The sequence below is a fragment of the Lonchura striata genome, chromosome 1 (assembly GCF_046129695.1).
Source record: "Lonchura striata isolate bLonStr1 chromosome 1, bLonStr1.mat, whole genome shotgun sequence".
NCBI lineage: Eukaryota > Metazoa > Chordata > Aves > Passeriformes > Estrildidae > Lonchura > Lonchura striata.
Window position 1 is genome coordinate 70,845,914 of NC_134603.1, and position 27,981 is coordinate 70,873,894.

At 37.3% G+C, this 27,981-nt stretch overlaps 1 protein-coding gene across 7 annotated transcripts; it reads left to right on the forward strand.

Moving 5' to 3' along the window:
• Positions 1-122: 122 nt before the first annotated feature.
• MTRR (5-methyltetrahydrofolate-homocysteine methyltransferase reductase) lies at positions 123-27,981 on the forward strand. 7 transcript variants are annotated; one of them, XM_021546860.3, is made up of 16 exons: positions 123-262; positions 1,024-1,157; positions 3,714-3,875; positions 8,622-8,775; positions 10,862-10,979; positions 11,906-12,278; positions 15,167-15,289; positions 16,876-17,029; positions 17,807-17,895; positions 19,579-19,759; positions 21,140-21,182; positions 21,615-21,801; positions 24,104-24,222; positions 25,684-25,776; positions 25,864-26,043; positions 26,975-27,981. In XM_021546860.3, exons 3-16 carry the CDS (start codon positions 3,732-3,734, stop codon positions 27,117-27,119), a joined length of 2,103 nt encoding a protein of 700 aa, XP_021402535.1. In that variant the 5' UTR covers positions 123-262; positions 1,024-1,157; positions 3,714-3,731; the 3' UTR covers positions 27,120-27,981. The 7 variants fall into 7 exon arrangements, with proteins under 7 accessions (XP_021402535.1, XP_021402536.1, XP_021402540.1 ...); XM_021546861.2 differs by having other exon boundaries at positions 1,043-1,157; XM_021546865.3 differs by lacking the exon at positions 3,714-3,875.

The window sequence follows — 27,981 nt, forward strand, 5'->3', positions numbered from 1 at the left end:
CGGGCGCGCAGCCGGCCGTGCCGCGGCCGCCCGGCCTCGGCGGCCATCACGGGCACCGCGCCGCCTGCCGGGACCTGCCGGGACCTTCCGGCGCCTCCGCCCGCCCCGCCCCGCCCCGGCCCGGCCCGGCCTCCTCCCGGGCAGCCGCGGGACGCGGGCCGGCGCTTTGCTTGGAGCTGGGATCCGTGTCCGTGTGCACTGCGTCCTGCAGCGCAAGTACTCCCGCTCCCTGCTGGAGGGGCACCGGGGCCGGGCGGAGCAGGTGGGCGGGGCGGAGGGTTTGTGTTTCCTTTTGTATTTGTCTTGGCCCTGGAATGGTTCTGAGCGAGTCGCAGGCTGTTTTAAAAGCGGCTTGGGAATGGCATTGTTGCTCAAGGCACGGTCCCGCAACCTGGGTTAAAGCCACAGAGCAGTGCGTGAAGCTCTTCTGGTTGCTGACAGAAAGAAGACGTTCTTCTAAGTTTCAGAAGGGTGAAACTCCTGCATGTGTGCAGTTCAGGTTGAATGAGGATCTAAGGAGTTTATCCATCTACCGATGACATAGTTAGTAGTGTGTGCACTGAAGTTTCTTTTTTGTTTCCGGTCCGTGGCCGCGCAGTTCATGTTTGACAGAGCTGGTCCGTGACATGCGCGGTCTGGCCTTGCCGTGCAGCTGCGGCACAGCTGGAGCGGCATGTGTCGTCCAGCGGCATTCCTGCCTGGATTGGCCTACACTCTGGTGCCTTAGGGAGCTGCTGGACTCCCTGCTAATCTTCCGTGGACTGCTAGCTCCCTGACTTTTCCAAGTATTGGATCAGGAGAGCTGTAGTTTGGAATTTCATCCTTAGTTGCCTGTAAAGCTCTGAGTGTGATCCAGCAAATCACAGGTTGTGCTCCCAGCTTAAACATTGTGTTTTGATGTGTATCTTCCAGCACGACAACGTGTTTAAAGGCTGCTGGCGTGGTAGTATTATTAAAGTTACAGGGATTCTTAGGAAAGCTTGATAGCTCAACAATTACCTTTTTTCCCCCTATTTATTCCAGTTGCACTTGTATCACGTAGGTGGAAGTGGCGTAGCATCTTTGAAGCGTGTATAGAGCAGCAAAGCAAGAGCAGTGTGGGCAGCATCCTCATCTGAGAGCAAGTGTGTTCCTGGTTTATGGTTGTTCATCTGCAGGTAGGCATGAATGATTTTTCTCCTTTTGGGCAATGATACTTGGCAGTCTGTACACAAAGATCTTACAGTTGATGACAGAGAGAAGATGTGTTCCCAAGGTGAAACTCTTCAACTTGAGCAGTTTAGATCAACTGATCAAAGAAATTTATTGGTCTATTGTTGACATAATTAACTTCTAGGGAATTCAATAAGCTAGTCAGTCAAATTGAATTATGTATTTAAGATTAATAGCAACAATGCAACACATATAAAACTAGGTACCTGGAAAATGTTAATAAATGCCACAAATATTTAAACAGCTTTCTGTATCTAATTCCAAAGACTTGTTTGATTGTATTCTCTCCCATTGCTACAAGGATTCATTCACACTGTTGCATACACACGCAGTACCCTGTCTCAGGTGATCTGCATGTGCATCTCCAGCATCATCAGCTTTTCTGGCTGTGTGGGTTCTCTTGTTTCCACATGCTCTCTGTGAGAGGTGTGATTGCTCCAGATTTTTGTGCCTCCCTGCAAGCTACTGGTCCATTCACTAGTGAACAAACCTCTCTCCAAGTTCACATCTATGCAGCAAAAATGTGTGTGGCTACTTTTTGCACCCTTTATTGTTCCTATACTAGCTGGAGTAGAAAACTCACAATGTCTTACAGGAATTCTGGCTGCTCTGCCTGACCTAGGTAGAGGTCATAGCACTATTAGGGCACCATCTGACCATGTCAGACTACATCTTGGCTGCTATTTCTTCTGTTGCCCTCTCCATTGCCCCTGCTGTTGTAAATTTTTGTGCTTCTCAGACATTAACAGCTTCCCAAGCTAACTCTTGTTCTAGCAGACTTGTTGGTAGTGTCTGGTCTATAATGTTGCCAGCTTACTCCTCAGCTTTTCTTGTATAGAAGGTTTCTGTACTATGGTGTGGTCTTTGTGGGAAGCTGATTTTCTTTCTCCCTTTCTGAGGTATGAGTGTAGTAATGAAGCGCTGCTTTGTCTTTATTGGTTTTATTCATTTGTGGTCGGGTGATGCCACCTGCTGACAAGAGTGTTAGGTGAAAACACAGCACATGACCAGGATGAATCTGTATTAATACAAGGATCTGAGGGTATTTAAACTGTATTTACACTATTTTACATGAATCATCATAATTAGCACAGTTTTTTTCTTTTGGAAAAGGAAGGTGAAAAATAATTTTGAGGATTGCTTTGTTGTATGCGCCTTCTGTGCACACATGTGCATGAAACCAGTTATGTAAATGAATTTATTTAAAGGTTGCTGTTAAAGTAATTACTAATAATTTTAGATAATATATGTCATTAATTTAAAATGAAAACTAAAATGGAAAACATAGTAGAAGAAAATACAATGAAAACCTCAACATTTTCTAGTAATTACATTTTTAATGAAATTCATATATAATACAGGCATTCTTAAGAACCTGTCACTTAGTTTTGCTACTTTTGATCTATAATTATCAAAATAATTTTTAAAAATCCTGTAGGAAAAACCTTCTGCACTATGGGGAAAAATATCTTGCCATATCTATGGAGTACAATTTTCTTATACAATTCAGATATGTTTGTTTCCTCTTGAGAGAAAGAGAAAAAAGAGATACTTCAAATTATGTAGCCACAGGTTTCCATAACTCAGTGTGTCTGGCTAGGACACTGAATGTTTTCTGAATGCTTTGTGGAAGTAATAAGTGAAGTGCAGCAAACTGGGCCCAGGTATGGGAGAGGTACCTCAGATTGGGAACTGAAAGTTTCTCATACTAATTCTAGGTATTTGAGTTCTACTGCACCTCCTCAGCAATGAGAAAATATTGTCAAAAAATTAATTTGCAATATTCACTCTAAAGACATTCTGCTTCTCTCTCTTATTTACTTCTGCCTGAAGTTAAATCTGTGCTGTTCTCTGTGTCAAAATAATGGAAGAAAACTTCTTGCATTTAAATTTTCATGGGACAGGTGAATGGAGCTAACTGAGCTAACCTCAGAGTCAGGTTGCACTTGTGTAAGGAGCTCCCTTTTGAAATACAAAATTAAAGTCAGTGTTTGTGCTCCAAAATACATAGTGGGCAATAAAGTGTAAAGTCATTGCAGCAAAAAATACTGATTTCAGAAAAGAAGAAACTGAGAATTAAATTTTTTTTTCTTCAGCCTTGGTAGTTTGACTTCACCAGGTCTATGTTTTGTTTTCAAAGACAGCTTGGAAAAGTGAACAAAGCAGTCACTAACTTGAGATGGAAAATATATAATAATATAATAAAAATACTATATGTTTTCATGTTGTATTCTTTACAAACTAGATTCTTGATATTAGAGGTATTGTTTTATTACTGGAGCATCAAGGCAGTACAGAACATAGGACCAACACCACACATCCTTTGCAACCTGATCTACAAAGTTTACTTGTGAGAAATTTCTTCACTTTAGATCAGTTGCCTCATTTCCAAGTTAAACACTGATTCTGCTATCTTTATCTCTTTTTAATCTCATAAGCAAAGTAAAATCTTTCTTTTCTGCTTATAAGAAATTCATTTTAAATTCTTTTTTCCCCTGCAGTTTCTCTAAAAAAATAGCATGTGCTGTGAGTCAAAAAGGAGGTTTTTGCTCCTCTATGCAACACAAAAGGGGCAGGCAAAAGCCATAGCTGAGGAAATATGGCAGCAAGCAGGTGCCCATGGACTTGAAGCTGATATGCACTGTATGAGTGAAATGGATAAGGTGAGATACTCCATGCTGTTTTGAAAAATATGTATTGAAGAACTGCATTCTTTTTCACATGCTAGAGAGGTGGCTCTTGATGAAGGGTAGTAGATGCACCCACCTGAAAAACACCATCTAGTGTAAAATTTTTCTTCTTTGTGAATCATTAATTTCAACCAATACTCACAGCTGCTTAGTAAACTTCTGCCAAAGATAAATCTTCAGATTTTTTTCTTATTAGAACTGTAGATTAATATGTCTTTATCTCTCTTCTAACAATGATTCAGTGACTTGAAAACTTTTTATGTATGCAGTAGTGAATGAATTCTGTACTTACAGGTCAGGTTTGCTGTTACTAGAAATTGTGGAGTTGCGTTATTTGTATGTTTTATTATCCCTGTATTATGTATTGGTTTATTCCTTTGTACCACCGTGTGCAACTTGGTTTATCCCCAGTTTTCCCGCCTTGTCCTCCCTTCCCGCCTTTCCAGTATCTATCCATCACCCTGAAAGAGGCATTTTACCCCCCCGGGTGCCTTGTCTATCACTCGGTGTCCCTTCCCATCCATCCAGAAGCTTCTACTCAGGGCACCGGGTGATTGGGCGAGGGCCTGGGGCTCCCCCCATATCCTTCCCCCATTGGACTCCATCATATCCCCCCATCCCGGAGCCATCCCCTATCCCTATCCCCATTGGTCGTTGGATACCCCTCCCTTACAGTTTATAAGCCAGTGCAAGCACCTTGTGCTTGTTCCTGTTGGCTGGCACCGTTCTAGGACATTTGGCCCCGTTGGGCTACAATAAACTCGGACTTAGCCCCCAGCAGGATCCGCTCTTCATTTACCACCGCGAGGCTTGCCAGCGCTGCCCGGAACCCACAAAGGCACTCTCCAAACCCCAGCTGGGACCAGTGGAGGGTGCCTCCATCGCCCACTCTCGCCCCAGAGAAGAGCTAGCCGGGGCGGAGGAAAAGGGAACCGGGGCGGGAGCGCGGCAAGAAATGATGCTTTTTTTTCCTTGTTGTTTGTTTTTTGTTGGTTTTGTTTGCTTTTTATTTTTTGTTGTTGTGTTTTGTTTTGTTTTTGAGGTTTTTTTAAATTTCTTTTGTTGCATTGATGTTCTGTGTTGTGTTAACTGTGGTCTCCAGCATGGCCCAGTGCTTTTGTAGGTCTTCTTGTGCTTCTTAGTATATGCACTCATTTCAATTCCCACAGGACTCACTTCAATTTATGTTCTAAAACAAAATAAAATGCTTGGCTGGGACAAGGAAGTGGCTTTTTATTACTTGCTGTTATCCAAGAGTAAGAATGTGAAAACTTAGTTCTGTAACTAAAAGCATTATAGACTGTAATTTCCTTCACAAAGTACTCTTAACTGTATGCTCTCAAACAAAAATATACAAAAACCAAACAATCAGAACTTGATAGCCTGGAATTTCATATGAGATGAGGAGAAAATAACATCTAAAAGTTTTTCCAATGCACTTGAAAATGTGAGACATTTTGAATGAATGTGCAGTAAGTATGGAGCTGAATGTTAGAAAGAGACTTTTATGCAGCCAGCAGGGAATGTGAAGATTCTTCTTAGATTCTTACATTTAATTTCTTCTGCATTTGACAGGTTTGGAGATTAGTTTCAGGAAGGTGATAGAACATTTCTAGCCGTGTTATTGGCCTGCCACTTAAATAAATGTATTTTGCCAAATTTGGCAAGACAATTCAGAGCTGCAAATTAATTATAATTGAGAATGTGAAAATTCAGCACTGAGGAAAAAAAGCAACTTCTGCAGCTTTGTAAATTTTGTTGCATATAAGCTTCCGGTTTTTTCCCTGGTTTTCAGTTAGAAAGTCTGACTTTATGTAGCTTTTGGGTATTTTCAGACCTTGTGAAGGGCTGTGGATGGACTAGGTGGTTACAGAGCCAGTAATAGTAATTCTTGCCATTAGCAATAGTAATTCTTGCCATTCAAAAGTGAATGGTCCAATACTGCTCAGGTTTCTGGAACACTGGCTGTTTCCAATTAGTGTCTCTCACCTACAGTGAGAGACACTACTTGTGTCTCAAGGGGTAAGATAAGGTCATAAATCTTTAGTTGGGTATGGTGATTATGTTTTATGAAGACTGAAATGAAGTGGAAGTGAGGTAGGAGCAGTAAAAAATGGGAGGCTAAATGGAGATCGTCTTGGGTCACATTGTGTGTAGTCAGCCTTGGATGAATTATCTGAATAAGTACATTTGTCATGATATGTATTAATTTGGATGAGACAAACCTGGCTGTCTGATCCCATCCTCTTCTTTCAGCAACTATGCACAGCTTGAGCAGGCTGCTCACTGTTCTTGAGTGACATTGCTATCTTCAGCTGAGGAGAATGTTTGAAGGAAAAAGAAAGAGTGAAACAAACCTGAAATACAAAGGATATAGGAGAAAGTAGAAGGTAGAGTAAAAAACTGTGTAGTTGTGTTAGGTTCTTGCTGGTCTGGTGATGTAGCAATCCTCACAGTAGCTGACACAAATTATTGCAGAACCTGTATCACCAAATGTTTAGTTTTCAAAAGGTCTCTAATTTAGCATATGAAAGTCTGCAGTGGTGTAAGCAAGAACGTAGTGAGCTAATCATTCCTTTGTTCTAATATGCCACTTCTTACTTTCTGAGCTTGTATCTTTTTTGGTTTTTTTAATGGAGTTCATTTTAGTGTATATTCTCATGTGATACCAGTAGACCCTTACTTTCTTTACTTCAATAATTTGCCTTTCTTTGTAAATGCAGTAATCACCTGTGCCAATGCACTGCGGAAGTTGTGGGTCTGTATTATCAAATCAGCTGTGGAAGTTTTGAAAATCTGAGTCCTTATTGCAACAGGACCCTTAAGGCCTTTTTTTGTACAACTGAGAGTTCAGTTTGGAAAGTCTCAAGATTTTATGAATACTTGGAGCTTGCCTGAACTTGTAAAAGACAAAAGGTGTGTTTGGAAGGTTCCTGGGCCACAACTCATTGAAGTCTGACAAAGTGCCCTGGGAATATCTTTGCATGTTTACTCTCTTTACTTCTGCTTCTCTAGGTCTCTGCTGTAGGCCGCTGTCAGAGGCAAGACATGTAGTAATTTAAGTTTACCATGCAACTGCTTTTAGCTTTTTCAGGAAAGATTTGGAAACGTTGCTAAAAATAAAATAACTTTAGTCTGTTTCTATGTGTTCCTAGCCTTTTTGGGTTGTAGGTGTCAGGTAATTTTTTACATGGTTTGGCAAGGAGATAAAGTTTGAGTGATTATTGAGGGAGGTGTTTAGAACATAACTCCTCAAAATCTGGAGTTTTGAATTGCAGTCTTGAAATTGCTCTGAGTGAAACACAGCACCTCTTGCAATCTATTTTCTCATAGTCCTGTTATTTTTATTAAACTTAGAGTGCTGGGAGATGATTTAAACTGCAACCCACAGGGAGCAGTAGAAGGAGCTTAGGTTATTATGGCAGAAATGAGGCTAAGGAATGCTCTAATAGCAGCCTATGTGAGCCAGACTAGACAGCAGGAGGCCAAATCCATTGAGTGCTGCCTGATAAACTCAGATTTGACACTGGTGGAGAAGTTCTGCATAGAAGAAGCTGCCCAGAAAAGGGAAATCTCTACCCTTAGAAGTTTTCAAAATTCATCCAGCTGACTGACTGCAGTGCTGTCTGTTAGTCATACCTGGGGCATGGGGTGGGACTAGGTGGTCTCCAGAGGTCACTCCCAAACACTGGGCTGGAGCTGTGTTTCACAGAGGTCACTACCTACAGACATAAGGGTGCTGTGAGAGCAATTTGTGGGGGTGACCCGACTGATTGGCACAGTGCTGCAGCCTGCTAAAGATGGGATAGTCAAAGGTTCTGAGTGCTTTTTACATGAGAAGTAATAAATGGTTTCATGAGATCCAAATTTATGGAACTGACACACAGTCCCTACTACAGGCAGTTCTTGTCAAGTTGGTATAATGGGAATAACCCCATGAAACTTTGGGAAATGTGGGAGCCCAGTATTAGCAAAGGAGAGACAAGTGAATTAGGGGCAGGGTGGATGGGCCAAAATTAATCAGACTATAGAGCACGGTGTCTGATTATCACTCTTCAGAGCTACCTTAGTTCCCCCAAAAGGACTGGGTTTTTTTTGGGGTGTGATAATCTCAAAGGTCTTTTCCAACCTAGTTAATTCTTTGATACTGTGATTCTGTAACATGGACGTTATCAGACAGAACCAAATAATACTTAATGGTATTTAGAAATGATCCCTTCAGTTTGTATGGCCACACCCCACTTATCTGTGTAGAATCATGAGGATTATGGCTGTGTGACTGTGATCATATATATAAAAATACTTTTTCCATTTGAAGAATACTGTAAGAACTGTGTAGTTAAGCTGAGTGCAGTTGTGAAGTATTCTTCATTTATGTACTAGTTTCAAAACGCTGCCCTTGGACATCTGTAATGGGATCATAGGATATTTCGGATTGGAAGAGGCTTTATGATGTCCTCTTGCAGCAGGGTCAGTTGAGGTCAGAGCAGGTTCTTCAGGGCTTTATCAAATCTAGTCTTGAAAACTCCAAATATGATCATAAATTGCATCCCCAAAATTGCTTGTAATTACTTGAAAGATTTTCTGTGGCTTAATATAGGTAAAATGTGATTAAATGGTTTTTGTGTACACTTGGGAAGAAGAAAGGTGGGAGATAGAGTATCTAAGGCCACAATTATGTATCAAATGGCACCTTCTAACTTGTTCTATTGTTTGTAGTATAACCTGGAAACAGAAAAGGATCCTGTAGTTATTGTTATTTCCACTACTGGGACAGGAGACCCTCCAGACACTGCCCGCAAGTTTGTAAAGAAAATTCAAGACAAGACCTTGCCTCCTGACCATTTCGCACATCTCCAGTATGGATTGCTAGGTGACTTAGTGTTTTCTGTTATTGCAGAACTTGTCTGTCAGTGAATAATTTTTATATTTCTTTTATTTCTGAATAGGTGATTTGGGCTTTTTTAAGTGCTTATAAAACATTTATTTTTATAAACAGCATTTTTATATTATGTCCTCTATGAGCAATAAAGGAAAAACATCACAAAAATTATCTGAATGTAAGCTACCAATGTAATTTTTTATAGCTTAATTTTCTCTCTGCATAAAAACTATATGATATAAGCTATCTATAACTGTTTGAAGTTTAAATTTTATGTCAAGTCTCTACAGAGATTAGTAAACTAGATTAGTTTACTTGGCTGTGTGAGTCATTGGGCATTTTTCCCTACAGAGGGAAAGGCAGTATAAAAACTTCTTAAAAGTAAAAACCTTAAATCTTCTCATCTCTTTAAATTTGCAGTAATGCTTTAGTTTTGAACGCTGTACTCATCAAGATAATGAATATACCTTCAGCTTAAAGATGGATAAGCAAAATACTGATTTGGCAAAGTACATGATATATCTTGAGCTGATTGTAAGGTTAGTTTGTTCAGCTTTCATTTATAAATTTCATTTATAAACAAACTCCAGAAATGTCTATTTAAACCTACATTATTTTTACCTGACAAGTTTAAGTTGATGGATGGGAGTGAGGAAATTTCTAAGTTTCTAATAAGGAAGGAACCCATTAGAAGGAAATTTGTACTGGATATATAATGTATAATAAGTCTGAACTATATGCATCCTAATCATGTAGCATTTTGAGAAGCTGTTATGCTATTGCCTAGTTACACATAACAGTTTGTGAAATGGGCAGGTTTTTCTTAGCTGACTGCATGCATATGTGTGTGTGTAAAGATAAGTATTATATTAACCCTGAATTTTATTATAGCAGAAATTATTATAGTGTCTAAATTACAATGTGATTCAAGTTTAACAAGTTATTAGTCTTAAAAAACATTCGTGGTATCCATCTAAACTGGTCCAATGAAATGTTTGCTCCAAGTACTGTACTTGAGAGAAAGAAAAATCCTCTTAAAAGGAAAAAAAAAAAAAAGAAGAAAAGGCTGTTAAGAGGGGAAAGCTTCTTGTTTAGAATCACTCCTATGTTTGATCCTTTTTTTTTTCCTGCAAGTTTCTAATATTTTAAAATTTCCTTTAATACAATTCATGTTGCTGATATTATTAACAACTTAATCCTGAAAGATAATTTATTTTGGTAATTCACACGTAGTTTATCAGTTTTCAGTTCCTTGTATTTTTCCAGTTAGAGGAATTTTGTATGTTTTAAAAGCCTCAAACTAAAAGCAATATTCTTCTGGCATGTGAAAGATTGAAAGCAAAGTATTTTCATAGTATTTCTCTGTCTTACATTTGGGAAGGAGGTGCCACTTCTTCAACCCTATTTTGGGGCAAACACAATTTTTTTTGAAATTCATATACATGCATGTATATTTCAATATAGCATCTGAATAATATACTTGCATATGCAAGTGTTTAAGTATTTATAGATATTATAATTATTTTTATCATAGAAGGCCTTTGTTGGATAGAGCCTTTAAGATCATCCAGTTCTAACCCCCTGCTATGGGCAGGGATGCCATCCACAGACCAGGTTGCTCAAAGTCCTATCCAGTGTGACCTTGAACATGGAATGAGGCATCTCTAACATCTTTGGGCAACCTGTACCTTACCACCTCCACAATAAAGAATTTCTTGCTAACATCCAATCTAAACCTACTCTCAGTTTGAAGCCATTCCTTATTGTCCTGTCACCACATGTCCTTGTAAAAATCCCCCATGTCTTTCTTGCGGGCTCCCTTCAGGTACTGGAAGACCACAGCGAGGTGTTCAAATTGCTCCAAAGCCTTCTCTTTTCAAGGCTGAACAAACCCAGTTATCTCAGCCTTTCCTCCTAGGAGCAGTGCTCCATTCCTCTAATTATCTTGGTGCCCTCTTGTGGACTTGCTCCAACATACCTGATTCTTCTGTTTGCCTGCAAGAAAAGCCTGTCCTGGCTTTGTGTAGCCTGGGAGGCTGCCTGACTGACACAATTCCCCTTGCCTTGAATTTGCTAGGTCTGGGAGATTCAGAGTACATGTTCTTTTGTAACGGCGGAAGGACAGTAGACCGACGACTTCAAGAACTTGGTGCCCAGCACTTCTACGACACAGGATTAGCAGATGACTGTGTAGGGTAAGAGCTTAATGGGTTTGGATTTTATTTCTTCATGATGCAATATTTGTGTAGGCATTTAGCTAAATGTTCTGAACCTTTGAATTCCATTGAAGCTGGATACTCGGCACCTCATAGAAATGAGTTCTGCCTCAGCATAGTACACCTTTTCAGTCTCAATTGCCATTAAGTAAAACTCCATTTTGAAAGTGTGAGGAAACATCTGTAATGAAAAATAGTATTTAGCAGTTGTAGAAATTAAATAAGTCAAAGAAAGTAAAGAGGTCTGAAAATGTAGTTTCTTTTTTATTTTCTATTTTTTTTTCTTTTTTTTTTCCTCTTCTGGGGATGGGCAGAGGATCACTTTAGAATAATTATATAAGAACTTTTCTCTCTTTGCTGTAGAGGAATTATGTAAGAAAACAACTCCCTGTTCTGCTATTCTTTCTGGCCAGTAGGCTGCAGTCTTGGCTTAGTTATTTTGAACTGCTGCTTTTATTGGTTCTGTGCATGATGATGCAAGGCATTTTGAACACAAACATTGTCACAGCCATAAAACTTACCTCTTGTGTTCTGAAATAATAAAAATGGGCTATTAGTGTAAGCTATTGATGTTGCTGTTGCACAATGAAAAGTTGCATATTCTGCTGCCATTCCTTCAACTTTCTGTCATAAAGTTCACCATATAAAAGAAATAAAAATGAGAAACTGTAAAAAAAGCAAGGTTGTTATACATTTTAGACTCTGTAAATTTACATAGTGGTAACAACTAAATAATTTTTTTTGGCAAAGAAGTAATCTTGATAACAGCTGCAGATATATATTAGAAATGGAAAGTAAATAGTGTTTTTTGTTTTTGTGGTCTTTCATTATTTGTAAATTAACAGTCCAGGAAGTCACAATAATTCATCCATGCATTTCTTCTTTTTTTTCCCCTCCATTCCCAGTTTGGAATTAGTGGTTGATCCTTGGATTGACGGACTTTGGCTTGCCCTCAAGGAAGCATTACAATTGCAGAAAGAGAAAGAAGGCATGAACAGTGCTGTCAGTACTGTTTCCAGCTCTCTCTCTACAGCTTCACATGTTGTACAAGAGCTAAAGCTAAGCTCTGAAGTACAGAACTTGAAGATAGAAGATGAGGGAGCAAGGGGTTCTGATAATCTGTCACAGAAATTGGATGACATCAATCTTGTGACTCCAGCTAGAGATGCAGAACCTTCACTTCTTCATTCTGTCCCTCCTGTCTCTCAGTCTGCTCTTAATATTCCTGCTTTGCCACCAGAATATATAGAGGTGGAGTTTCAGGACACCCAGGATGAGGTAAGGACTTCCCTTTGAGTAACGGAAGCCTCTAGCACTTGTAGAAATATGAGTGTATACTCCTACATAAGGCTCAGAAGAGCAAGTGAATGCTTACATAATGGATATATGTCCCCAAATGCAGGAGGCTTTTGAATTTTAAGTAAAAAGTCAATTTGTATTGAATGTAGGTGCCACCATATGGGTTATGGACACTTATGTCAAGATGTAATTCAACTAAATAATAAGTCGGTATTGCACTGTCAGGAAGGCAACAATTCAAAGTCCTCTGTGGCTTACAACAGTGAAAACATCTTGCTGTAGTTAAGTGCACAGTAAAGTTTCTGTTCAAATTTTCTGTACTTTCAGAATGCACTAAGATGCTGTAAAATTGCTCAAAATCGTACTGCATACTTAGTAATTGAGAAATTTATCATTGTGAAAACTTGATTGGTATTTTAGTGTGGGAAATGGAAGATGAACTGTAGGTCAAAAGCCGATACACTTTTCATGTTGAAGGCACATTGAACAAAGACCTGCTGTCCTAAGAGAAGAATTAGCGTGAGCTGGAAGTCATCTCCAGTTGGCAAGAGTGACTCAAACTTTTCTAGTAGCCTGTAGAGGGTAGATGTTTCAGCTATCCATGCAAGGAAGCAGTGAAGTCTGTCTGCTCTTTAAATGACAGGGAGCCAGGAGCTGTGTGTAGTAACAAATCCAGCATTGCTACCCACTACCCAAGCAATGCAGAACAGGAGGTTGCAGCCCAGATCAGCCAAGAGTGCAGATCATCGGGCAATTCTGTGGAAATCTTGGCCCAAGCCAAGAAGCTGGTCTCAAGATCCAGGCCTGGATCAACAGGATCTGTGTCCAGTTATGGGCGTGGTTGTGGTACAGCTGCTGACCAGTGCTGCTGTAATGTAGCTGTGGCCAGGGCTGAAGAACCAGTTCTGAGCTGAGGTGGGATTTCTGGTCCCAGTCTTCTGGTGTGGCTGCTCATGATCATGAAAGCCCCTTAGTATCCTCAGACTCTGATGCTCTCTGTTGAGACTGTTAATGGAAATGCTGAGAGAATCACATAGTCTAGCTAATATAGTTATGGAAGGGTGTATGGATTTAAACACCGGATAATTTTGCTTTTCTTTTAAACCTCATATTGTTGGTTTTGCTCAATAATAATGAGCAAAATAATTAAAATTCTTCAGGTTTATGATTTAGAGGTACTCTTCTATTAAAGAGTAATAGTTGGGTTAAATGTGCTTCTACAGTCCTTAAAAGAACCTGTATTCTTAAAGTCAGCATATATTCAGGCTGATTCCTGAAATAGTTTTTCAGGTTCTAATACTGGTGCCTTTTCTCTATATAGAAAAAAAAGCTTGCTTTGGAACAGCAAATGGAAAAAGCTGAACCAGCTAATCTGGAACTCGGTGACAGATTAAAGATTAGAGTCCAGATTTCAGATGTATAAAGCAGGGTGGTCGTCTTGAGCCCTAGAAAGAATCAAATGCATGTTTGTGGGTTTTTTTTTTCCTTTGGAACTCTTATTGACATATTTGGGTAGATTTTGTCAACGAGTAGGTTCTATGTAGGGTCATGTTTGGTTTTGCAGTTATCACACAATTCATGTCCTTTTTTGGTATCTCACATTGCAACAGCAGGTATTTTTTGCCAAGCAGAGCTGAAGCTGATGTGTTTTTAAATTCATCAAGGTGAGGTTTGAATGTTTCCAAACAGAGACTCCCTGCCATTTAAAGAAGGCCTGGTACATGATCTCTCCAGTTACTTAAATGATTTTGTCTTAGGCTGTTGAGTCTCAGGGTTGAATTAGCAAGTTTCTGCATACTAATAGCAGAGCAGACTAGTGAGTTGGTCTAAAGCATTTCTGGGAAGTGTGAGATAATACAATTTAGCTTAAATCTTGATTTCATTATGCCTCTAATTTGACTTGGAGGGAATACAAATGTAGACAATTACAACAGTCCAGCTGATGCACAATGACTTGATATGGCCCAAGCTATTAATCACCATGTCAAAGTCTTAAGAAAACAAAGAAACTTCCAACTGTTGGTCTCAAGAGATTCTCTTGTCTCCTTTTTTAAATTTAAATCTTCAGATTAATGAATATTCTCCTATTTATTGGTGGGATGATTCCTTTACATTTGACAGAGTATTGTTAAAGGCATTTAGTATCCCTCCTGCCTCTTTTTATTTTTGTCTGCATTGATGTCAAAAGAAACTTTATAGTGATGAGAAGTGAGGGCTGTATTGTGATCTTCAAGTGGCAGCCTTTGACATATGTGATCTGGAATTATTCTTGGTGCCCATTTGTCATACTTGGGGCACATTCTTACCTGTATAGAAATGTTATAACATGATGCTGTCTTGTAGAGTGGGTTTTGCTCATTAGTTCTAATTTAAAAAACCTTTTATAAGTTGCCTGTAATAGTAATCCCCAAACGGACCACAAAGCCTTAAGATGTAAAGCTGCAATGATGTAACTTCTGTTCTTACTTGTCTATCCTATACACCTAATAATCCTTTAATTAAGCAGGAGTTTTCTGGGGTTTAACATAAATGCCATTCTCTACTTGGCTATTTTCAAGGCAGTTCTTGAAAACTGAAACATCTCACTGCATTTGGTAATAACATAGGCCCATTAGACTGTTCAAGCCTTCTGACTTGTTGTAATTGAATATATGCCAGTTATTGCTTAGATGTGATTTTTGTGATATTTTAAAAAGAGCAAAATATCATATGTGTATAGAAGATTCATGTTTTTCCTTATTGTTTTTTGAGTTGTTTTCTAAGATTGTTTCAAAAACAACCTGCACCAACAATTCCTGTATGTCATAGTAGGATGTCATAAAGCTGATTTGCATTTTTAGTGTAAGTTTATGTGTCATCTTTTTCAGAATCCGCATCTGTCTTCACTTACCTCAGAGGGAACAACCTTTGAAGTGCCAGTTACGAAAGCAGTTCAGCTCACTAGGGAAGATGCAATAAAGACTGCATTGCTCTTAGAGCTTGATATTGCAGTAAGTTGGTGATGGCATTTTCTTTAGTGGGTTAAAATAAAGGGTGAAAACCATGTGTGTTATGTATAATAACTGAGGAGGAAAAATTATTTATTTGACTGTTTAAAAAGAAATGCTGATACATTTTGTAAATGTAAAGTTTGATTTATTTGTTGAAAAATAGGACTCTGTGGAAGTCAAAACAGGAACAAAGTGTCAAGTTAATGTCTTTGTTGTTCCATGGATATCATATTGCGTGAAATACCTTTATGAAGGGAATTTGCAGTGGAGAAAGGCAGACAGAATATATTGCAAATTAATAATCTTTCAGTTTATACAAGTTGAAGAATATTCAGAAACTGTATAGTAAATTGTGACTGTTTATTATGGTGGGTATTCTACACAAGTGAAACAGTTTCACTAATAGGAATTATTAGCTCTTGAGCACTGTTTCTGCCTTCGACATTCATTTGATATGACTTGTTAACATGCTACTCAAACTGTCAGCCTTGGTTTAAAAAATGGTTTAGTTTATTCAGTGAAGATCATATTTTGTATTCTGGTTTTAAGATGAAAGGCAGGCAGACAGTGTTCGATATTACTTTACAAGTAATCTTGGAAAGGATGTTGCTTTTGGGTGGTTTCCCAGATTGGTGGAATATTACTTTTGGGATATTGTGATTTTTGGCAGTACCTTTTGTTGGACACTCTTAGCCTAATCTGTCTCAATATACGTGAGACATCTCTAAATCTCAGTTATAAATATATTCTATTTAGTTTTGAGCAACTGATTCTTTAAGTGACATGGTTTTTTTGCCTGTATTTGTGTGTGCCATATGTGTAAATGCATTCTGCCATAAGCACCCAGTGAAAATTTAAGCATTTTCTTGCATTTTTCACCTAACATTCTTGCCAGTCTGTATATGCAGGTCACTCACCTGATGCATAAGAGGAACATAATGATGCAAGTATAATTCTGTGTGTTCCTTTAATGGGCAGAAGCTTGAGTTGCACACAACAGTTTGAGCAGTTGCACACAAGAATCTCAGGAGCTAAGTAGAATCTAGGTCTTAAGATTTAAATTTTCACTGTGCTCTTGTCTGGTTATTTTTTTTCCTTTCCTCCAAAAAATAAAAGCAATTCTGGTCATTTCTGTCACAATTCATGAAATAGTTAAACTAGGAAATTTTCTTTTAGTGATGATATGTATCTATAAAAGGTTGCATTAATTATGAGGACTTCATTTCTTTGGTCTTCTCAAACCAGAAAATGTAGAACATCAGTAATTAATGATCTGGGCTGATTATATAACACAACCTCTTAATACGTATTTATTTTCCTTCTGTTCGGGCCGCTCAGCAGTTCTCATTAAAGAGTGTCCAAATATTTAAACCAGATAAGGAAAGACTTATTTCTAATTAGTAAGGTTAAGCCTGAAAAGAAAACATGACTACATCATTTCTGATGTGCTCAAAACAGCAAAGTGTTAGTGCAAAATAAAAATACTTGACTTATTGTGAGTACAATAGTGGGAAGGTTGTTGTCAGGAATGGGAATGCCTTGGTTTGTAGTAAGATTTAATAGAAATGTTTCATGTTTTAAAACAGAATACATCTTTTGAGTACCAGCCTGGAGATGCCTTCTGTGTAATATGTCCCAACAATGTCAGTGAAGTGGAAAAGCTTCTTCACAGTTTGGGGCTTTGTGAAAAAGGAGACAGCTTTGTTTGTATAAAAGTTAAGCAGGGCACTAAAAAGAAAGGTATGGCACGATGGACTGGTCATGGGCCTATGCTCCTTTCTGTGTTGGTATGAGTTGGTGTACATACTTTTGAATATTTTTACTGTTAGTATGGGGGAACACAACTGTCTTTCATGGAGGCATATTGGAACTCACAGTGATGTGTTAAAACCCAGAATGTATAAGAATGCTGCTGCTGGTTTTACTGTAGATGAGTAGATGAGCCCTTGGCTGGGAACTGCAGCATGGCATTGGCATTCATCCATTTCATTCTTAGTCTGTGCTTCTTCATGTTTGTGGAGATAAGGCTTTAATCATATAACCTTACAATCCCTCACTTGAAAGTAAAATCTCCTTGCACAGCACTGCATGTCAATCTGTTTTACATCCCAAGAGGGCTGCACTCCTCAAGGATAAACCTTAGTGCTGCTGCAAGGTGCCTTTTAATGGACTTGCAGGTCTATGGATGTGTTCTGCTGAGTCACTTCAGAAGAAGTGGCTTCAGGTTCAAAGCATGCCTGTGTATTGCTGGCTGGACCTGTGTGAATTATTCTTTTCTTGTATTGCATTTGGTGTCTTAATGGTTCTGCTGAGTTGTGTCTTTATTTCCACAGGGTGGTGTAGGGGGCTCTTTATTGTTCTGGTTTATAGATAAATCAGTTCTCACTGTGAGATTCTGTGCACCTTTGTGGGCGGCACAAGTTATCCATTAAGTATGAGAATGTGTGATGCCACTTTTGTATATTAATACATGCATGTTTTACTTTGTTTTTGTTCTCTTTTCGCCTACTAAACTAGGAGCATCTCGTCCACAGCACATCCCTGAAAGAAGCACTCTCAGATTCATTCTAACCTGGTGTCTGGAAATAAGAGCAATTCCCAAAAAGGTGTTTATGTGTTTTTTCTTCTAAAGAGAAATCAGTGATTCTATGCTATATGGTCTCTTACAGATCTGTCCTTGCTTTGTGAGTAGTTATGGTATCTCTTGGTGAATAAGGATTGTCAGTTTGTTTGCTACTGTTTCTACTTTACTCTGAAAAAAGTCAATTCTGGTAGTTTATCTGGCAGACATTCCTATTCTGTGGTATCTTTGATTCATGACTAGTCTGGAAGTAGAAAAGTATTAGATAACTTGGTGCCAGGTAACTGGGAAGACTGACTGAACCTAGCCCCATAGTCATTTTAAAGTAAACAGTCTTTTTAGTCAGAGGGAGCCACACCTGTCAAGTTCTGTTGCTAAAATACACATATTGGTGTATGAAAATGTACTGCAGTGTCCTTTACATTAGCTCAGTTGGTCAGAGCATGGTGCTGGTAACCCTGTGTGGGCCTTTAACTTAAGAGCTTGTGTTATGATCCTTGTGGGCCCCTTCCAACTCACAATATTATGCTAAATCTGTGAAATTTTAAATCTTTATTTTAACATTTCAGTAACATAGCAGTATTCAAAGGAAGATTTTTGCTTTTTTAGTGTTTGTTCTCACAACATGTATATATTATTTTCCTTTCATTTTGTGCATGTAAAAAAATCAAAGTTTTGAACTGAAAATGCATCTGTATTTCTAGTATTGTCAAAACATATTTTAAAGACAACTTTATGTGAAAGATGAAGTTAAACAATTGTGTTATCAGGTCTCTGAGGAAAATCAATTTTTCAGAGGACCTTTTTAATCAATTTAGTGGATTTTGCAGCAGAAGAGAATATTCATGTTGTTTCAACCTTTTCAAAACCGCATTTAGTGTTTTTGAAAATTTGTCTTAGGAATAAGGGTAGGCAGAGAGTACTGGCTTGGGAATATCACTAAAGCCAGTTTTTATAACCTGTCTGCTGTATTAAGTCTTCAGCCTAAAATGTGCTTTGTGTGACTCCATATTCAAAACTATTGTCTGGAAGCTCTATGGCTGAGCACACATTATTTTCCAAGTATTCCTTTGTGTAGAATGTGTCATCTGATTGCATTTGGTGTTTTCTATCACTTTTCTTTTATGCACCATGTCTATTTCCATTTCCTTTTTTGAAAAAAAAAACTTGTAACTATTTACATCTGGTCTTCACTTTATCTTACAATGCTCAGTTTAACTTTCCTTTAAGAAAAGTTTACACTACCAGTGTGTGGGCATAAAGTATAGAAGAAAACACCACAACAACATTAACATGACTCATTTAATACCATACTTTATTTATAGTCATATATCTTCTAAGACTTTTGTTATTCATTTTCTGGCTTCTGTACCCTAGCAAATGGTGTTTTGTCTTGAATTGTGTTATGGAGCTGCCTAACTAAAGTGTAAATAGGGGCAATAAGAACACCTTTCAAAAACCTGGAATTCTTGGGTGGAATGACTTGTGCCTGTTTTTTTGTCTCTTCCTTGCTCAGTAGGAAAAGTAGGATTTTCTGATGTGCGAACTCGTTGCAGACATTAGGAGGGCAATAAAAAAAATTGATAAAGTTTATTATCCATTAAACTAATTCCTGTCCCCAGGCAACCCAAGTTTTTCCCAGTTTTGTGATCGATTTTCCAAATTGACAAGTCTTTTTACCCTTCACTCTTTCCTTTCTTCCCTGCAGGCATTTTTGCGAGCTCTTGTAGAATGTACGAGTGATGCGGGAGAAAAACGAAGGCTTCAAGAGCTTTGCAGCAGACAAGGAGCCTCTGATTATACTCGCTTTATTAGAGATTCTAATGTTTGCCTCCTGGATTTACTTCATGCTTTTCCAAGCTGCAAGCCTTCACTTAGCCTGTTAATTGGTAAAAGACTGATTTAGATCTAATTAGATTTGGTTTCTGAAAATGCGTCAAACAAAATGTTCCGTTTCCAAAGAAAGGGGAGTAACTGTTCAGTTAACTGCTTTAAGAATATAGTTTCTATAGTGATCAAGCTGAAACTCTTGTTGAGGAGCAAATCTCTGTTCTATAGTTCATAGTCTTTGGCTTTCTTTCTGCAAATGTTTAGGATCACACCAATGCTTTGACTCTGCATTACTCCTGTACGTAAAAAGTAAGCATAAGGTGCTTGTAGGATTAGGGTCTTTATGAATCAGTTCATCAATTGCTTGCAATTAAAAAAGACATATTTTTACAGCTCCTAATTTCTCTGCCTGCATGGTATTTCCTTGCATTTTTTACCTGTTAAAATAGAATGGTCTTCCCAGTATATCTGTATTTATGCTATGTTTAACACACTCACTGGGTTCCTGATATAAAATACTGAAAGGATGGGACTATAGCTGTAACTATGTCAAATACATCTGAAATTTCTGGCAGGTATTTTTCAAATTAAAATCCAGAGTTTCTTAATATGTTTCATAATATGAGTCAAAGAAATTGCTTTCTGTCTTCCTGTAGTCATTTTGTCCACCCTAACCAAAAATTGCTGAAGGGGTTTAGTGTCTTAAGTGATTTCACTGCACTACCTTTTCTTAACTCCTCCTAGCAACTAGCACCTTTAAATGCTTTAAAACCTCTCACGTAGAAGAGCACCTTTAAAATATGTCAGGATGTGCATGTCCTGGCAAAAAGAGTAGTTCTGCTTATGTACATACATAGGTAGATATAAATGTGTGTGTGTCATATATATAGGGGGGTTCTTGTTCAAAAAATGCCCCATGAACCCCTGTGTCTTGTTTTTTCAGCTGAGATTTCAAAACTTCACAAAGGTAATCAGTGGTTTGAAACTGAGCTGACACATCTGCTTCTAGGACATTATATATAGGAAACTTTCAATAAAGCAATCTCTATTGTGAGAGCTTTTGAGCTCATAGGTAAAGGTAGGGAAAATTAAATTTCAAGCTTCACCTCATCTGCTAGCTACTGGCATCTCTTCTGTATACTTTACAGTCACTTTTGTTTGACCAAAAACCCCATAAATTAACTGTTATGGTCTCATTGTATAGGATTTCTAATTGATGTTCCACAAAGTCTAAAACGCATTCAAAACAGAGTTCAGGTCTTAATTGCCTGTTTCTAAACCACAATTGCTGAATGTTACTAGAATAAAATTGCAGTTAAATTAAAATAACTTGTAATCTGTTAATAGTAAATAGTACCATTCATAGTAAACATTCATTATACAATATCTTCATTGGAGTGAATCAAATAAGTGATACTTTTTTTTTCCCTGTTCTTTAGAACATCTTCCTAAATTACAAGCCAGATCCTACTCTGTTTCAAGGTAATGAAATATTCAAATTGTGTTATCTTAGTTATTTAGATATGGGGTTTTTCTCAAATATGTTTGTGTATGTTAAAATCTGAGGAAGAAGGAGAGGAGTGAAGGAGAAAATGTAGTTGTGACCCTGTTGCAAAACACATTGCCTATTTCAAAGAATATTGTTTTGGGTGTATGGCAGGGCTTTGGTAAAGCTCTCAAGAACAAGTTCACACACAGGTAAATCTGGTAGGAATTTGGATTTCCTTCTGTAGACACTGGCCTTTGAGTCCAGCCTTAAAACAATTTCTAACTAAATATAAGTATTATGCAGTTAGCTGAACATTGAGAATCTTGATTCAGTTTAAATAGTTTGGGCTGCAGACAGATCTGCTGCAAGATTGTACAGCTGTCTCTCAGGTTTGAGGTTGGTTTTTAATATTTTTGTCTTTGCAGTTCAAACTTATATCAACCAGGAAGGCTGTGCTTTGTATTTAATGTTGTGGATTTCCCTGCCAGTCCCTGTAGACCAGTCTCACGGAAAGGAGTATGTACAGGGTGGCTTGCTGAGTTAGTTGCACCTCTACTGCACCCCAGTAAAAACTCTCAGAATACAAAAGGAGAAAGCTCTTTAACTGAAAAGGTATGAATATTAGTTCTAGAGACATTAACTGTTAAATCAATGCATGTCTGAAACAACTGCAGGTTTTTTTGTTCGCTGCTGTGATGCAGTGCATGTGCTTTGGAACATGCACCTTCATTTTGCAGTTCTACCCTACTTCTGTATAACATGTCCTGAACTTGATTCCTAAACACTAAAGTTAAATTTTACTTTATCTATGCAAACCTAAATTGTGAAATTTCCCATTACGGAAAGGCCAAAATTGTTTTCCACTCCTCTGTAGTCCTAAGTGTATCTTGAAGGATGTTTACATGGACTAAACTACTTCTGTGTAATTAAATGGTCATGACTGTTTGCATCACAAGAGAGAGGCACTTGGTCATTTCCAGGAAACAGTGGCAGGTAATAGGGGACAAACTGTAAAATTCACACTTCTTGTCAGGTCTTGCAGAGTTTGCAAAGGCCAAATTATTGAATATCACACAGGGGCCAGTCCTCTGTGCTTTTTTCTGATGTGTATCAGTGATTGTTTGCCACAGTTTATATTACAGAGAGAAGGTACTTTATTTTTTTTTCCCCGCATTTCATTTTGTGGCAGAGATTCTGTGTAATTAATTGATATCAAAGTCACTAGATCTAATCTAATTATTAAAAAAATAGCAATTCTACTATATAATTGATATGTGTGATATACATATCTTTTCTCTAAAAGAACTACTGGCAGCCTAATCTATATTTGATTATGAAAAATGGAAACAAGAATATAATTTGGTTGAAAGAAAACTGTGCCAATAATTCAAGGTGTCAGTCAAACAAAATGGGGGAAAACACCATACAAGTAATCTTCATTTTTTAAAACTAATGCAAAGATTAATATGTGCATCCTATATCTTATTCCAGTGTTCACGTCTGCTCTTTATTTAAAATATAATTGATTTGAAATTAATTAAAGATCAAACAAGACAAAGAGGTGGCTAAAAAGAAAAAAAATACTATTACAAAATGAGTGTGGAAAAAGTTTAGAAATGATTTTGTCTACTGCACAAACTAGAATTCAGCATAGACAAATGGGCAGCAATAGATTGCAGAAATATATGGGATAACCATACAAAACAGATGAATGTTATCTTATGCAAAAATATATTAGATTAATTGAATATACTTTAGAGTATAAATGTGTTTACCATTTGCAGTCTGTTTTAAAAGAATGACCAGTTTGGAATCATTAATAGGGTAAATAAATGCCTTACTCAAATGTGGTGTGAAGTGTATATATATGTGTGTGTGTGTATATATATAAGTATTGTTCCCCACCAGCGAGAATTATTCTATTTTTTTATCATCATGGACCTAGAAAAATAATGCTCTTCAACATTGTTATGTCTGTAGTGAATTAAAGTATAAAAAAATAAATTAGCAGTGCTAAACCATTTAGATTTACACAGCAGTGCTTAAATAACTTGGTCTAGTGCCCGTCTTCTTTTTTAAACTTGAAAGTAAATTCAAATCCTTTCATATTTAATGTGCAAAACAAATTAGATATTTGCTATGACTTTAATGTATGAAGCTCTGCCATGGCTGCTGCTGAGTCTTGAATAATCTTTCGAAATTAAAATAGTAATCTCTTATTTTCTATAGATTACGTTGGATGTGTCTCAGAGGATAGGAATGGAGCTCTTATGAAAATACTACTTCCTTTCTGACACAGATATGAAAATTAGAATTACTGTTTATCACTGGGATTATATAAAACATTTTCCAAGATCTTTGAGCTGTTATGTCCCTCCCCTCACCCATATACTTTTGGAAATCATGTAAAACTTTCATGAAAATTAAGAAAGCAGGCTCTTTATCAGTAGGCTTCAATTCACTATAAACAAATTCAATTCACTATAATCAAATCCTCCCAAATGTGAAAAAAGGTTGAGTTGCTTTGATAGCTATAAACTAGCTTTACTTCCATTCGAATGCCAACACCAAACTTTCCATGCATTCTGTAACACTATTCCCCAGTTTTGTGGTGCAATCAATTTTCATATTCAGCACCTCATGTGTGTGTGGTTCCATCAGTCCTCCAGATGGATTAATATGTTTGTCAATATGGTGTGGTTTTGTTGTTTTGGTTTTTTGTTTTTTTTTTCCTCCAGAGACTTCTGTGAGATTTTATTCTAAATGTCTGTGTGGCATTAAAGATGAACTCTGAAGCTCAGGATTTAAAAGGGTGTGTGGGTACATATGCTGTGTAAATATTCTGAAGGTTCTAAAAATGTCATGGTGTTTTTACTGCTTAAGAATACCCATATTTTACCTAATTTTATTTTAGATCTCTATTTTTCCTCGTCCAAACAATGCTTTCCACTTACCTGCAGACCCATCTGTGCCGTTCATTATGGTTGGTCCAGGAACAGGAATTGCACCATTTATTGGTTTCTTACAACATAGGTATGTACGAAGTTGTTAGCTGGAGAGCAGCCTTTATGTTGAGGAGAAATACAGCCTGAGGGTTTTAGTATTAATGCAGTTATTTTTTTTTTTCTTCTTGTAATGGTGGTAGTCTGATTACAAGGAGTCTTAATAATTTTGAACAAGCATTGTTTGTGTATTTATTTGTTTTTCAAAGTGTAAAACTTACATTTTCATCTGACTATATTTACTGTTCATAGCAGATATATGAGAAGTTGGGTGAATTGCAGAAATAGTAATAAGGAATTAAATCCTTTATCTGTTTGTGTTGCTGGTGGAAGTCCTGTAAGAGTATGATAGTTTTTATGAAGTATTGATAGGCTTAATTTGTTGTTCAATCCACCTCTTTGAGAAATGACATCTGTATTAAAAGGCATAGTGAATGTCAAGTTTTCTCCCGTATTCTCTTATTTCTGTGTGATTTACATTTTGGTGTTTTAAAATAAGGAGCTTGGCACCAGAGCCTTCAACTCAGCAGTAGTCTTGGTGTTTGGGATTTTGTGTGTGAGGGAAGGTGGATCTCTTATTTTCCCTCTCCAACTACAGCAGCATCATTTTGCAAGGCAGAGATGCTTGTTCAAAAAGTGACAGCACATCACCAAGAATATGTAAAACCTTGATCATTCTGAGGAAAGGAAGAGCAGGAGTGAAGTATTTGGGTGGGAATGGTTCTAAGTTTTAAAGGTAACCAACACATATTCTAGTGTGACATATTCATTAGTTCCAGCAAGGTAATGGAGTTTCTTGGGTCCTATAGGAATTTTCAAAATATTTTATTTGAGAGAAAATTGAAATTTTGATATGATGTTTCTAACTCCATGCTTTGCTTTAACCAAATCATTGTGTACTCCTTAATTTTGATTCTCAAATATACCTTTACCTCTCAAAAGTATTTTGCATTTTTTTGAAGTATAAATGAAATATTTCTTTCTTAGTGTAACTAGAAAATGGCACCTAAAACCCCTTTAAACTAATATTTCCAGCATTATTTCAAGAAAATGAAATAATTTTTCTGATGATGTGGTAGTTAATAAATTGTTATTCATAATATCTAGCAGGTATCTACAGCTAAATGGAAAGCCTTCTAAAACTGCTAAGTTTTCCCAGGTGGTTTTACATAGTTTCCAATGAAGGATAAAAGGTAGTGATTACCTTATTCAGCAGTCTGGATTATTTTTTAAGATGTTTGGATGTGTCAGTCTTGACTATTCCAATATGAAACTGTGGCAAAAAAAAAAAATTGAAGTTGATTGATCTTGAGCTGTTCTGAAAGTGAGTAGTCAAGAAAATGAAATGAGGGTTTGACTTTGATTTACCTAAATTGTTTCACGTTTCTGCCGATACAGAGTTTTTTAAAAATATTACTTTAAATGAAAATTAGGTTATGTATATTTCTGATTTTGCAGTTGATAAAAAAGGATTGGATTTTTTTTTCTTTAGGCAGAAGCTCAGAGAACAACATGCAGACTGGAAATTTGGAGAAACATGGCTGTTCTTTGGTTGTCGGCATCAGGATCGAGACTATTTGTTCAAGCAAGTTCACTATTTAACATCCATTTTGTGTTCATGAGGGAATGCTTATCTCTGAGCCATTGCTAACAGGCTTTTATTACCTTTCAGAGATGAGCTCCAATGTTTTCTTGAAAATGGAACCTTAACTCATCTTAAGGTTTGTTTCTCAAGAGACTCTTCAACTGCGGAAGTGGCCCCACCTAAATATGTGCAAGATGTCCTTAGGCTTTGTGCTAAGGAAGTTGCCAGAGTCCTGCTGAAAGAGAAAGGTTACTTCTATATATGTGGGTGAGTAGAGTGGAAATTGACTGTTCAGAAGTTTGAGGCTTTGGAAAGTTTGAAGGAAAAGACCAGTATGATGCTGAAAGAGCCTTCCTGGAGGGCTAGACAGTTATCTCTGTGTCCACTGTTTTCCAGGATAAGCTTGAAATACAGCTAGTAACCACACAGTTCCACGGATTGCTTTAGTCGCTTATTATTTTATTTTCCTTTTTTTGTTCAGTATTCAATTAAATTATAAGATATTTCAAGCCAGTAGATTTCTCTTTAAAAAATGACATATATGCATAGATGTGATGAGAAACTGCTCATCTGTGAGACAATAGCAGTCTTCTGTGTTCCAGGTTTAGGTGCTCAAGAATGCTAAAGCTTAGTCATAGTAATAAATTTTATGATGGGAGGTTTTGTTTGTGGATGCTAACTTACCTGGAGGTTCAAGATTTTTAGAAAGTTTGTTGATAAATGGACAAACTCTTTGACTGTAGGGCCCAATGTTAATGCACTCTCCTGCAGGTATAAATGCCAGCTATTCATACTGAAAATAGCATTATTAATAGGTGAGGGGTTTGGTACCAATTTTTGGGTGTTTTTGTCTTTAATATTGGAACTTTGTAGTGACATAGGAATCAAAACTCATTCAGCCGCTCCAATTCTTCCTTAAAGAAACCATTATTCCCTGCCAGCTCAACTAGGGTTGCAAGGTTTTTTACTTATGAATTATAGCATGCTGAAAACTATGTAGTGTTTGATTGAGGGAAACCCTAGTTAATGTCAATGCTCAGATACAGGAAAACTCAGAATCATGCTGTACAATATAAAAGTTGTATTTTTGTTTGGGATTTTTTTAATGATTCTTTCCTATATTGTCCTGCATCTGAAGCTATTGATAAATGGGAAAATACACAATCACAATTTTCCTCCTCTATTTTTTATTTTTCAGAGATAAGAAGCACATGGCTGATGATGTAAGTGAAGCCATAGTAGACATTTTAAGCATGGAAATGGAAGCTGACAAATTGGAAGCAATGAAAATCCTGGCCATGCTTCGAGAAGCAAAACGATATTTGCAGGATGTTTGGAGCTAAATATTTAGCTTTTCCTATATCTTTGTAATACAAAATACTTCCTTTTACGCATCTGTTTTGACTAAAAGTTACTGCCAAAAAATCTGTCAGTAGTCACACAAAGGTTAACTTTCTCTATTGACCTTTCCAACAGGAACATGAAACCTTTTAAATGACAACAAGCCAGGCTGGCCTTTGAAGTGTATGTTTTTTTGGAGAAGTTTCATAATGGACTGTCTCAGTGCTTGATTTTCTCATCTTAAGATTAGGTTGATGTATAAACTAAAAACTTCTGCACTTGTACAAGCATAATTGTATGCTGACATTTCATCATGTATCTTTTCCTGTAATATATACATAAAGAAGCTACAGCGTAAATATGTTACACACTGATCTGTGCATCTTGAAATACATTACTGACTTGCCAAGATTTACTTGAACACTTCCTAGATACTTGCTGAGACTGCTGGCATTTTTTCTTCTTGCACAATGACAGTAACTGCCAAAAGGAATGAATGTCCACAATGTTGCATAGAAAGGTTACTGAAAATTTTCAGCTCCAAAGTTGTCTTTAAATAATTAGCTTTTCCATCACAGCATTACATCATGTCTCAAAATTTGCAACACGCCATTCTAATGCTTATTAGATCTTCCTGCATAATTCTTTTGAAATTGTTTTCATTCCCATCTCTGAAATGTTTGTGGTTTATGATAAAACCCACCAATTGCATTGAATTTGGTTGATGGAAGAATATTGCTTGGTAAATACTTTCGCAGATTACTAAATTAATCTCCTTAAGTTAAAGACAGAAAATACAGTGTTTTGGAATTAGTTGCCCTTATATAGGGCCACCCACTGCAAAATAAAGTGGCTGAAAGCAAA

What these genes read in the sequence shown, in the direction of transcription:
- MTRR (XM_021546860.3), top strand. Translation starts at nt 3,732, where the DNA reads ATGTGCTGTGAGTCAAAAAGGAGGTTTTTGCTCCTCTATGCAACACAA. An exon ending in GTATGAGTGAAATGGATAAG is followed by an intron (nt 3,876 to 8,621) that starts GTGAGATACTCC and finishes TATTGTTTGTAG; the next exon opens with TATAACCTGGAAACAGAAAA. An exon ending in GCAGGGCACTAAAAAGAAAG is followed by an intron (nt 17,030 to 17,806) that starts GTATGGCACGAT and finishes CTACTAAACTAG; the next exon opens with GAGCATCTCGTCCACAGCAC.